At 38.0% G+C, this 13682-nt stretch overlaps 1 protein-coding gene and 1 long non-coding RNA gene across 8 annotated transcripts in view; one reads left to right on the forward strand and one right to left on the reverse strand.

Moving 5' to 3' along the window:
- Positions 1-5729, reverse strand: part of LOC116083187 — a 23355-nt gene extending 17626 nt beyond the window's left edge. Inside the window, exon 1 of the long non-coding RNA XR_004115632.1 lies at positions 5582-5729. This is a non-coding gene — a long non-coding RNA (uncharacterized LOC116083187). The remainder of the gene's footprint in view (positions 1-5581) is intronic.
- Positions 1-13682, forward strand: part of Pde4d (phosphodiesterase 4D) — a 1511116-nt gene that overhangs the window by 990320 nt on the left and 507114 nt on the right. Inside the window, exon 1 of one of the 7 annotated variants that reach the window (XM_031359973.1) lies at positions 5724-7027. The exons of 5 other annotated variants lie outside the window; for them this stretch is intronic. In XM_031359973.1, coding sequence (XP_031215833.1) covers positions 6888-7027 — 140 coding nt within the window. In that variant the 5' untranslated portion in view covers positions 5724-6887. Of the gene's footprint in view, positions 1-5723; positions 7028-13682 lie in introns of those variants that run through there. One more of the 7 variants, XM_031359975.1, reaches the window with a different exon arrangement.

The following is a 13682-nucleotide window of genomic DNA, read 5'->3' on the forward strand; positions in this document are numbered from 1 at the left end:
AAACTGGGAATGGAGAAATTTACATGTAAATAAAGAAAATAAAAATAAATAAATAAATAAATAAAAAATAATCTAGTCTATCTTCTTCATCTTGTTCTTGTCTGCACTGACAGGAACATATATGTTAGCACACATGCAAATTTGTAAGTTCATACCGGAGATGCTGTTCTAAAATACTGGAGTGTTTCTTTTTTAATATAGTATTCTTTCAGATTTTTTTAAAGTAATTTGTTTAGAAATCCTATGGCACAAGTATAATTTGATGCTGGTCTTTATTGCATGACAGATACTTTTATGGTTTGAATTTCTGAATCATTGTCTTGGAATATTTCTAGCATATTGGTTTGTGAAAGAGTATGCAAATCCTCTAAAGTTTTAAGATTAAAATGAAATATAATTTCACATCAGAAGAAGATTCCTTATAGTAATTCGTTTGAGGTTTGTTGTTGCTTTTTATCTTTCCATTTGGATACAAGTAAACTGTAGCTTTCCTGAAAGATCTATATTTATATTAAAATAAGCACATTAAAATACACATGAATCACATTTAAAGAACGCTCTTCATATTATACTTAGTTTATAATTCTCAGCATTTATAGTAAAATACTATAATAAACTATATATACACATATATTATACATATATACACACTGTACCTATACACACACATGAACATAGACACACAAGTATAACTAACTAAATTGTATTTCAAAGAATTTAGTGAGTTGGTGAAAGGTACACAAAATGTGAATGGGAAGAATCTGAAATTAAGATAATGTAAACTAAATGATAACAATAAATTTTAAATTTTGAAATAAATTTATTGAATAAGATAAATGTAAATTAAAAATGAAAATTCTGATTTTTATTTTCAAATATTCTATGGATATTTCCATATTTTACATTTAATACTAAATATTAAGTGCCCTTCCTGTATCCTGACAATTTTTATTCTACCTCTTCTACTGCTACAAGTACTTCTAATGGAATTTAGCTAATGTTCTAGATGCTCTAGGCATGAAGTACACTGCTTTTGATAATAGACCCTTTCTTTTGTGAATACATCTTCTCATTGCTTAAGAGAGAAAGTTTAAGCTTGAACTCTATGGTCCCAAATGACTTATTTTTTAATAAATTAAATCATGAACAGGTTACCAAAGCACATGTTAGTTTTTAGGCAATCAAGATAGGTTTTTAGTGAATTTCTTTTGAATTTCAGTTGCTACTGTTTTTCAGTTACAAGAATATGCAGAAATTGAATATAGCAGCAACGTGCTGGAACACAGTTCCCTGATGCTTAGCAGTCTAAACCCTGGCTTCATGAAGAGCTTCTCCTGTTTCAGTTATGAATGTGCTGAACAGCAACGTTGAGCCTTTGCTCAAAGTTGTCAGAAGCAGAATATCATCATTAGTGATGTGGTCATTAGTTAACATTTAGTGAGAGCCAATAAAGGTTTTGGGTGTCCTAAACACACCAAAACATTGAAACAAGTAAATTGTACCTTACTGGAAAATCTGTATTTATATTAAAACAAAATGCATTAAAATATATATAAATAACAATAAACACTTTTTGTATTATAAAGTAGCTTATAATTTGTTTCTGTAAATAAAATACAACAAGCTATGTTTGTACACATACATATATATTATATATATAATATATATACATACACACATATTTTTATGCCCCACTCATACTAATATACGTATAATGTGTGTACATACACATGTGTTTAGATATGGATATATATAAGTGTGCATATATACATTTATATATAATAAATGACATCTCTAAGAGATTTAGTAAGCTCATGAAAATTATATAAATGAAATCATAAAAATGCTTTAGTTAATATTTTCACTAAAAAGCTACTTAGGGTCAGAAACAGAAAGAACAGAAACAAACAGAAAGAACAGGAAATTCAGTGGGTAAAGCTGATTCCTGTCACCTCCCATTACTGAGAAGCACAAAAATAAGTAAGGACTTAGGAAACACCCAGGTTCAGAGGCCAGTGTGGGGCTGCACTATGCTGTGGTTCCAGTAGCCAGATGCTGTGACTTAGCCTTTTCATCACCTGTAACACTGAACACTGAAGGGATGTGAAGAGGACTGAATCTTCAAACATAAAGAAAGAATGGGAGGTCTTGATGAAGCTGTTTGCTCTCTGTTCCTCTTTTGTAGAGCCAAACTTTGAAAGGAAGGAGCCAAAAAAAAAAAAAAAAGAAAAAGAAAAAAAAAAAAGAGGAACCTGAGACCCCTCTCTCTACTCTGGCTCACAGGTGGTTACAGGCAGCTCTACCAAATTTCAAGTTTCTAAGACTTTCTCAAGAGTCGGCCCCCTTCTCACAAAAGGATTTTATTAGAAAGGACATGGGGAAACTGGGTAGGGCCCCCCATTCTTCTTGCTTCGGGTCTGTGTAAAGTTTAGGCGATATGTATAAATGTCTGTGTGATGTTTGTGTTGATGTATCCACATGCACATACCCTTGGAGATAGAGGTCAAGGGCAGGCATCTGGCGTCCTGCTCCATCCCTTGAGACAGCTCCTCACTATGTGCTGGCAAACTTGGAAGTCCCCTTCTCTCTGTTCTGCCACAAAAACATGGCTACATGGCCAACTTTCTGTGTTGGTACTGTGAACCTCCTATTTGCAGAGACAAATGTGTCACACCCATGACCCTAAGTACCTTTTTAATGAAAACGTTAACTAAAGCATTTTGATTTGCTCTATGTTTGAGCTCATACCTGAATAGTAAATTAACCATATTTTTCCTCGAATCTCTCATTTGAACATATATAACACTAGTCTAGGCTTGAATGATCAGGTAATACTATGCTTTCTGCAGGACTGAAAAATTTAAAGACCATAAAGCATAATTAGTCTTGGCGTTGCTTGATCTGAGGCTACAACATAGCTACAGGGACCACACCAAGGTATAATAGTCAGTGGCTAGTGATTAGTGATCCTCATCAAAACTGTGAGGCTGGGATAAAAAATAGAGCCTGTAACGGTTTGCCCAGAGTTAGAAGTTCTGTAAAGTGACCATTGTCTTTAAATATGACAAAACAGAAAAGTCCTCAATGTTATTCAATTTTAGAATGTGTTTCTAAGCTACCTCACTACTCTGCCTGTTGTTTTCTGAAAATCACACATTCATTAATTACTATCTCACGAAGTATTATTTTGTAATACTGGTCATAGCTCTTAAAACTCAGATTCTAGTACAGAATTTAAAAAAAAACTGTTTCTATAGTCAAAACAAAACTGTTTCTTTTATATTTGCCTTAAGTCTACAAAACTACTCAACTTAAGGTTATTCATTAATTTGTAATCTTAGCTCCCAGAACTAGGAAGATAAATTATATTTTTCTTTGTTATGCTTCAAGAATTTTAAGTGCTTATTATAGTTTCCCAGTTGTTAATATCTAGCTCGTTTTATCTTACTTGATACAGTTACATAGTAAAAGAAAAAGAAAAGTTCACCTTAAAAATATTAAGCTGAATGGAAGGTATTTAACTCAGTGACAGAAGCCATGACTATCATCTGTGAGGTCTCAATGTCAGTTCCCAGCACTTTGGGGGAAAAAAATCAATTGACATTTCTTTTAAAAGTATATTTTAATTTGAAAATCTCATTTAATGACCTAATAACTGAGTCATTTTATGTCCTCAATCTATAAAGTGTCTGCTTATGTCATTGTCCACAAGTAGAAACATAGCTAGCCAATATCAGATGGGGAACCGTAATGCCTGGGAAAAATTCATAGTTATTTGTTGTTGTTGTTATTATTGTAGTCAGGTTGCATATACATACCACTTTGGCCTATGAATAGAACAGAAATTGAATGTACTAAAAAGAGAGAAAAATGTCAAGTGAAAATGTTTATTAGAGTGGAAATGATAGTCATCATTTTTGTTTTTGTTTTTTTTTTTTTTTTTTGCAAATGCTGCATTCTAAGGAGACCTGCTTGCTTACATGGCATAAAAAGTATCTGCTGGTTTTGAAATAGTTAAGGCCTGTCACATCACCCCTACCATAAAAGAAAAAGGACAAATGGACCCCAGAGCTTCCTCTCCCTGAAAGTGTGATGATGGACAAGTACTGGTCCTTAGAGTTCATTCTCAAGGGGGTAAAATTTATTTGGGGTGAATAGAATGATACAGGCAAAAAACTTAGCCATGTGGTCAGACTTCTTACTGCAAATGTGTTTGTCTTCCAGCAATATTTAACTTCTTCGAGCTTCCACTCCTCCTCTTCAGCACAGGGTCAGGAACCATCTCTGCCTGACAGCACCACTGAATGGATTAAGTGGGATTATCCTGTGAAGCTCTTAGAAGACGGCCAGGGACATTACTAGTACACCTAGATCTGAAATAATGATATTTAAGTATGTACTGTAACAAACCAGTCTGAATTACTGTGTGATACCTGATTGCAAGCATTGAGAGTCTGCTAGGAACAATTGAAGCTGAGAGGGTTCTGGGCAGGATCACAAATGACCTTAGGAGAGAGATCTAGTCCCTTCTAGACAAAGGTGCTTCAAGGACATTGCCTGGATCACAGGAAGTCCCAGTAACTTTCCTCAAGTCTCTTTGTGCTATTTGGTGCCATCTTTCTGCATGCAAAATTCAAATGGCTTTAAAGGAATCCCCTAGCGCTTCTTCCTCCCAGGAATGAATTCATGACCTGGGACCATCAATTCATTAAACCTTAGCAGTTCTCAAATTCTACTTTTTCTTTTTTTTTTAACATTTGCTTTAGAATCTATGAGAAATGAATCCTCTTCTTCCCAGTAATGTTTTTCTGCAAGGACAAGAGTTCACTGGGGGAAACCCTAAGAGAAGATAAATAGGATGTTAAGTGTTGCCAGTATGCCTTTTAATATGAAGCAATTGCATAATGGCCTTCTTAAACACCCAAGTTAAAAGAGATACATTAACGTTACGCACATTACCACGGAGAAGCCCATTCTCTGATTTCAGACAAGCACCATTCAAGAGCCAATCTACTATTCCAAGAGTTTACTATTTTATTCTTGCTCCAAAATGGCATCAACAGCGATGGGGTGCTTTCGGGGATTATTGAACAGAATTTCTACAACAAAGGGGCAGGATCCAGGAAATGAAAAGGGAGCTCTCCTCCCAGCTACACACCCCCTAATCAAACAAGCAGCTTTATGACATGCGCAAACGGAGCAGAAGTCTAAGTGACTTCTGCAGAACTAGCTTCCCCAGGATTTCCTGTCCAAAATCATAGTGTGGAAATCTGTACTTAACTGGTTACAAATCATCTAGTAAGCAAGGCTTCTACACCCTCATATTTTTGTTAAAACAAACAAACAAACAAAAATAAAAAACCCAACCAAACAAACAAAACCAAACATATCTATCATTTGCACATTCTCTCTGGGCTTCTTTTGTTCCCTTTCTTTTCGTTGAATAGGTGGAAAATTAAACAAACAAACAGAAAAACCTTCCCCCCTAGTAATATCTATTTGTTCAGTGTGTCATTTCCCTGTGAGGTTATTTACAGGTTTCTTTAGCCCTTTTCCCCCCAACTGCCTGGTAATTACTTACTGAAAGAAATCTGCTCGTTCAGGGCAAGCTCTTCCTTTTAACCCCTTTAGCTCACTCTTCCTTGGAGGCTAGCAAGGAGTGCGCGGCTCTGCAGTGTCTGGGAACCCACCTAGAGGGCCCCCTTGACGCCAGCACATCCCCTGTCAGGCAGCAGTCTGCAGCTGAGCAAGCGGGCTGCTGCAGAGTTAATGTACAGTACCAGGGCGCCTGCAAGTGTCCTGCTCAGAGCTGGGGCGGCACAGCCCAGGGCAGACAAGGCGGCTGCGAGGATTCCAAAGGTTCTGCCGGAAATTCGGTGTGGGGGGACTCCAGCTGGAGCCTGTTGCCACTGTGTTTTAAAAGCATGCAAGGTCTGTATAGCTTGGGCATGAGAATCTTGCGGATGTCAGAACACCAGAGTAAATGACATCTATTTGGGAACTGAACTGGGGGTAAAGAGAACAGAGAGAAAAGAAAGCCAGCCGAGTAAGAAATTCTTTTACAACGTCTGCCTTGCAGCTGTGAAATTAATTTTCTTTCCAAGGCAAAATATTAAAAGCTCACACACGGTTTTGATGACAACAAATTAGAGGGGATTCTGCAGTGAGAGAATCGATAGCTTAGTCATTTTACTTAAAGAGAGCAGACAGCCTTATTGTGGGGTTAGGCGGCAGATGAATTTCATCACCACAGCGCCTTCTGAAGTCATGATGGGAGCCAGCACCAATCCTGTCCTGCAAAGCAGAAATTACTCATTGCCTTCCTACTTGAGCATTCGAAACCAGCAATTCTGAGATCGGGAGAAGAAGTTGCCTTGCGCTATACATGGTTTCTAGTCCTTCTGCCCAGGTCGGACACGTCTCAGACTCAGACAGTAGCACTGCGTTAAAGTGACCACACAAGAATATGTTCCTAAGAAAGAAGAAAAAGCAGTATTCACCCCTAAAGGACAGCATGGCACAGCGACCTGAAGTTTTCCATTTCCCTCCTAACACTTCTTTAACAAGGATAACAAGAAACTGTCTTTTGACTCCTTTTTGTTCACATTCCATAGTCCTTTCTGTGAGGATGCATTAATTCATACTCAAGACACTTGGATCTCACCAGGACAATACTCGCGATCATTTAGGAGTAGAGATTGGACTGGTTCTGTTGGTGTGTTCACTGGTAGGAGCTACATGGATGGACTCACACCTGCAGTACTCTGTGATGTTTCTTTCTCCAAATCCTGGAAGGGCTTTTGTTTTTGCTGTTTGTGTTTTTTTAGGGGAGGTGATTTTCTGGGGGGTTGAAATTCATTACTTGTTGCAATAATTATCCATGATCGATGCTCAAACCAGAGTGTTGGGATTCATCTGTGAAAATCACTACATGCAACATAGGAGACGAGGAAAATATTAATGACGGAAGAGCTGCGAACATGATGCATGTGAATACCTTCCCTTTCAGAAGGCATTCCTGGATATGGTAAGTAATCAATACCTTTCAGTCGGAAAACTCAGAATTCTAAAATCCAATGACAGCAAGCAGAGGAAGGTATGTCTAGAGTGCTCAGTAGAAAAACCAAGAAGACCATTTGAGAAAGTAACGATTATGCAATTAAAATTTTCTTGTTGATACAAAGCATCCCAAATAAGAAAGCATGAGGATGTTCTCAATAGCTAATGTTTCATAAACAAAAATAAAGAAAATGACAACCTACCTAGTAAGGAACAGAAATGGTAGGAGTGGAAATCTGTTTTGTCTTGTCTTATTATTATTATTATCATTAGTAGTAGTATTTGAAAATGCTCTAGGAAAGGGCATACATGGATTTTTGATATCAAATATCAATTGGCCTGCATTTCCATAGAAGGTTAAGGGAAACTTTGAATGCTGACTCAATTAAAACAAATCATAATATCTGACTTGCTCACATTTAAGAATGCTTTATCTATTCAAGGAGAGTCCTTCTGGGCTAAACCAATAGAATTTTGATAGAATTCTCACACATGAATCATGGAGTGCACTAACTTTACAGAACTTGCTTAGTTCTTGAATGTGTGGTCAGGTATTAAGGTTCAGTTCAATGATTCAGAGTATCGAGGTCTCCAGACCTGTGCCATCGCATTCCATTTCTTATTGGCATCTGTGACTGAGTATGTAAGAGCTAATTGCTGAGGCCCTTACAAGGACAAAGGTGTTTATTCTGAAAGTTGCTTGTTTTTACTGTACCTACAAGGGGGCGTGGATTCAATTTCTTACAGCAGAAACTTTGTGATTTATGATAAAAGCACATTACAAGGCCTTTTGTCTCCCATCCTGCGTGTGTGGTGGTGCCTCTATTGGGCCTGATTTTCAAAATATATTTCCTAGGTAAACATTTTGACCGGCTTCAGGATAAGGAATAGATACATAAACACAGATTTCTGAGGGGTTCATAGCTGCTTTTGTGACCAACCAAAGTCTCATTGTCTAAGACACCAGCAAAATCACTCCTAGGTTGTGGCAGAGGTTCTGTTTTCCAGCTAAAAATCACTTGCAGTGAATGTGGGGTGGGGGGACCCCTCTGTTACCCTTGAAAGGTGCCTGTTTTGTTACAACTCTAGAGTCATCCAGAATCAGGGCTGTGGCGTATCTCCCTTCTCTGATGACCACAGCCTCTGTCCCCAAGCTGTGATGTCTATGAGAGAGTCAGGATAGCATGTCTGTAGGCCTCAGGGGCCCACTTCCAACTGCATAACCAGAGTTCCCGACTCAGGAAGGCTTGGGTGCCAGTACCACGCTTCCCTTGTTGGTGAGGGTCAGACGTCAGCATAAGGATCTAGTTGTTCTTACAGAAAATACACATCAGGAACCCTTAATCCTGAGATTAAAAGATCCTGGAAGTAGTCCTTGCTACATAGTAGGCATCTGTCCATTTGTCTTCTATTGTTATAGCTCTGTGGTTATGGCCATACCTCTTAACCTTGGCTTTATTTAAAGGATTAACATTCTTATTTTCAGAAAGAGTACTGTGGCATAAAACAACAGCTTCTGTTTTAGCCAAGTCCTATTGCTTGAGTCTATTTGTTTGTGTTGCAATAGCTAGGGTGTCTCTGAACACATAGCAGTGTGATCACCTTGGATCTTCATTAACCTCACCTCTACTTCTGACTGAAAAGAAACGAGCTGTTCGACTCTGTAGTTTGGGGAGAAAAATGCAAATTTGCTTATTCATGCTTCTGTCGTTCTGTGAAAAATGTGTTCAAAAGAGGTATAGAGAAGTTGAGAGTTCTGAATGGTTTCTTTTGTGCCTGGAGCTAGGTAACCCTTCATCCATTTCACCTCATGCTGTGTCAATTTGTTATTGTTGTGAACAAACTGAGCCAGTGTGGATACCGTGCTCTGTATGACTATTTTCCCCTGGGCTCCTTAAAAGGCTTCGTTATTGAGACATTTAACTCAAAGGAGGAAGGTGGTGGTTTTTTCCAGGTGACCCATTTAGTGTTGCTCTTGCTTCTCAACTTCCCCAGTTGTTGTTACTTTCCTTAGAGATAACTGTACTTTCCAACACTGCAGTAAACAAGTCTTAGTGTTTGACAGGAATCCTTCCTTCTCTTTGTCCAAGAGTCCCTCTTGGATCGGTTTCCAGGCTCTTCGATCTTCTTGTTAAAAAAAAAAAGGTTTAGAAAGACACTACACTGTCTTTCTTTATCTTCACATGCTCCGTTGTTTCTTTGTGGAAGGACAGATCAGAAGATGGCAACAGACCAATAGTTGTGAGCCATAAGCATTTTAAAGGAGACATGGGCTTTAATTTCAGAAACCCTAGCTCTGGTCTAGGACAGCACTCAGCCCTTTGGATAGGCAGGGTAGAGAGAGGGAGACATGGTCTACCTCTTTCTCTTTGTTTTATGAGAGGCCAGGAAGAAACTGATAGGGAGCAGGTCTAGAGAAGTCTTCCGAAGTTTCTCGGGGTCACTATCCAAATTGAAATTCTCATCATCCTATCCTTAGTCTGGCATGTTGATTATTGTGCAGACCTATGACGAACTCACCGTTTCTTGGTTACAAGTTAAAGTTAATAAGTGGTTCGAGTTGTTGGCTTAATAGAACACTACCCCTTGGGTGTTGGTAGAGTGGTGTGAGGAATGTGTCTTTCTTGTTTGAAGCTACATTAGAAATATTTGCTGGAGGATTTTATTGCAAAGGCGTCTTTCCATTACACATTTTAGCCTTTTTACTGCCTAGCCAAACAAAGATAAGGGTTCTCCTGATGGAATAAACAAGCACTATATACCTCCCTGTTTTCTCCTGTCAAGTTATGAGAATACAGTGGTAGCCTGGCAATTCAGAAATGGGTCTTCCATGGTCGACGAAGGAAAATGCAGGTTGCTTTCTAGGAATTTAAATTCCATCCAGCAGCAATTAAGAGGACTCCTGAGAAGCCTCATGATACTGTGATGTTGAATTACATGAGAGGTTCTATCAAGAAGGATACAATACTAACATGAGCTTGTAGTCTTTACACATACACACACACACACACACACATACACACACACACACACACATATCACATACTTTGCATAATATGATTCGTAAAAAATGTTGTAAAATGTTATAAATCTGTGCAAGATGCATAAAGTTGTGTTGAATGAATACAATGAAGACGGGTAGTTTCAAAGCTTAGGAGGGCATGGGTTTGAATTGCTTTGTCTTCCTTTTTTAATGGGCTCAGCTGACTTGGAGAACTGGGACTCAGAGGAGTCAACCAACTTTGCTGAAGAAGGTTTTGTACTAGTAATTGTGGATGATGATTAATTATTTACTTATTTCATTTTCTAAGGACCAGATGTTTAAGTGCTTTATAATAAACTACTGTGGTGATATTGACAGCTCATCTCTATTAAGAGGTGAAACGGGGTGATTATAACCCTTTAAATCAATATTGAGCCTGTTTTTCCTTTGAGGCTCCTGCACTTCTTTTGTTGGACAATATGCGGTCAAGTGTCAGCTCCCAAAGACTGCAATCTAGCGGACAGAGTCGGGTTATAACTCTACAGTCCAAACATTCGAATCCTGAGCTAGCTCATTTCCTTTTGCTTTGATTGCTACATTTTTCTTCATAGAATGGAGCAAAGTATAAATGAGCATGTAATAGTATAATTTACATATGCTCAAAATTATGCAGTATTTTAAACAATTAATCCAATGAATGAGCATTTGGAGAAAGACAAGTGGCTTGCTGTTTAATGAAGGGAAAACATTTCTCTCCGGCCACTTTTTGTCTGAACTTTTAAGTTGAAACTACAGAAACAAAACATAGAAGTAAAGTGTACAGACAGAGGTCCTGTGTTGAACAGTAAATGGGAGCGATGCATGCACAGGCTGTATTACATCGTGTATAGAACAACGGTATTCTGCTCAGTTTGGGAATCAAGATTTAATCACTATCTGAGCACTTTCTATGGCAGTTGCATGTCTGCTGATCTTACAATACTTTCTCTTCAGCTGACCTTCTTACGATAGTTTCTCTTCCTCTTTGTAGCAGCTCTTCTCAGAAGACCAGACTCAAAGCTTGGGTCTAGATCCTGGTAGGACCAAAAAGTCTGTTTGTCAACACTGGGCAATAAACTTAAGGCTGACAATTATGGAAGTTCTTCTTGTTCATCCATCATTCAAGCACGGTTGTAAATTTGGGCCACTATAAGGCAGAAGGTCAAGCTTAGATTAAGGTTGTTTTTAATTAAATGACGTTCTGATCTTATTAAAATATACCTTATTTGCCCTTTGCCTTACTATTTTAATGTCTTTTATTGTCTCTAGCAATATGATTCTTGAATTCTAAATGATACTTTTGAACTTATAGGTAAAAATAACATTTGATTACAAGTATTATGATTGAGAAGGAAATTTGCAACTGGAAATCCTAGTGTATGCCCACAGTGTACACAAATTAAACTTTAGTTTTTTTAGTCTCTCTTGGGGTGCTAAAATTATGCATTTTCAACTACTAGCTGTGGGAAAAAAAGAAGGAGAACAAAGTAAAAAAAAAAAAAAGAAACAAAAAGGAAAACAAAATCATTCCCTAAGGATGTGGGCTATCTTATGCCTGTCACCTGCTTCACTGTCCACCCTTTTCTTTTATCTTTGACTATTGAATTTCTACTTTAATGCTGATGTTTTCAGCTAAGAGACAATGTCTTCAACTCTGGGGGTAAAAGGAATGTAGTTCAGAATGCTAAAATAAAAGAGTAACTAACAGGAAAGTAACACCTGCTTTCTCATTTGCCATAGATATAAATTTCCTGTTTTATGTTTTAACCCCTACTCTCTTTCCTTCTTTAATGACACCACACAAAATTTCAAGGTGTCTAATTTCATTCCAAACTTTTAGGCCATAGTTCAAAAAATGCCTCTAAACCATAAGTTAACTAGGGTCTGATAATCACTTGATGGGCTATTAGATTGTGTTTCCTGTGGTTTGAGAATTATCACCCTATATAATGGGGAAGACAACAGGTTTAGGGATAGTGTGTTATAAAAATTTGTAATGCACATATACACTGATATATGTGTATCTTTCTGTTTTTTGTCTCTATTTCTGTCTCTCTCTCTCTGTTTCTCTATCTCTCACTCTCTGTGTGTATGTGAGGGGGTATGTATGTATGTATGTATGTGTGTATGTATATATTAGGTTTGAAGGATGGATAACCTGGATTATACATACAGGCTGCATAAGGTATGACAACTCCCAAGTATGTATCAGAGGACAACAACACTGTCTGAGCTCTCATGTCCATCCCCTGTGGTTTCATTGAGCAAAATCATTTAGTAGCAATAGTGATTTTTATTTTAAATTTGCATGTATGGTATATTTGTGTTGGGGGTGGGGGTAAATGCTCAAGTGTTGAACATGTGGAGACTGTCTCTGATCTTTTCAACATCTCTCTACTTTATGTTTTGAGATATGGCCTCTCTCTGAACCTAGAACTTGCTGTTTCATCTAGGCTGGCTGATGAGTGAATTGTCTGTCTTCCCAGCTCCCGACCAGTACCAAGGTTACAGATATATCCCATCATGCCTGGCTTTTACATGGGTACTGGGAATTTTGAACTCTGATCCTTACGTGTGGACAGCAAACACTTGATCCATTGAACCATCTCACTAGCCAACAGTGGCCTTCCGTTTTCACTGTCTTGACTCACTCTTTACAGAATGGAATGCTCAGAGGCTAAGGGACTTTCTCAAATGTCACACTTTCTCAAGGTGACATTCTGCTGACATAATGAAGCTAAACTACACTAGGTCTGGCCCGATTTCAAAGCCCAATCTCCCTTTAACCAACCATATAGATTTTGTAAAACGTACCTCTACAATGTGTCCATGGGCCTTCTAGAAAACAGATTAACAAAATACCAGGAAAAAATCATTAGCAGGTTGCATAAGTATGCCAGACACCTGAGAATGTGAATGGCCTTTCCTTGAAAAAGCATTTGTTAACGTTGGCACTATGACCTGTACTTCCTCTATATCAGCAACTTTCTCTGTTTTCTCAGAATGGATAATGTTTACAAGAAATTTGCCATGAATTGTGTTCCTGAACCATTCGCACCCATAGGGTTCTTTGTGGATTAGTAGAAGGTGGCTTTCTAGGCAGATGTATTAGGTTAGTTGCCACACTTTAGACTGACGAAGGAGAAATACAACTGCCGGAAGTGCTAAATAGACAGCACACCAGTGGAAAGTGAAATGAACTCTATACTAAGCACACAAGCAATCAGCAGAACATGGAAGGTCTCCTCCATTTACCATATTTTCAGGGGTGCTCTTTGGCCATGTCCAAACTAGCCACAGACCTGTATTATAAGCTCTACTTGGTAACTGTCAAATGAAATATTTCTGACCATGTTTTGCCGATCATATAAGTTTTGGCATTTGCTGCCAACATTGCTGCTCTTCAAAGTGATCAACTAACTATGGGATTTTAAATTTTATTATGTCCATAGGCAAAGAGAATTAACACTATCTGAAGTGAGATCTGATGCTGGGTAAGATCATTCATAGTGAATTATATTGGCACAGTGCAACACACTGATTCTTCTAAGCATAAAGTATTCCCAAATACCTTAAGAGTCTTGTCTTGGAGATAGCCGTA

This window comes from Mastomys coucha, unplaced genomic scaffold (genome assembly GCF_008632895.1).
Source record: "Mastomys coucha isolate ucsf_1 unplaced genomic scaffold, UCSF_Mcou_1 pScaffold8, whole genome shotgun sequence".
NCBI classification, from domain to species: Eukaryota; Metazoa; Chordata; class Mammalia; order Rodentia; family Muridae; genus Mastomys; species Mastomys coucha.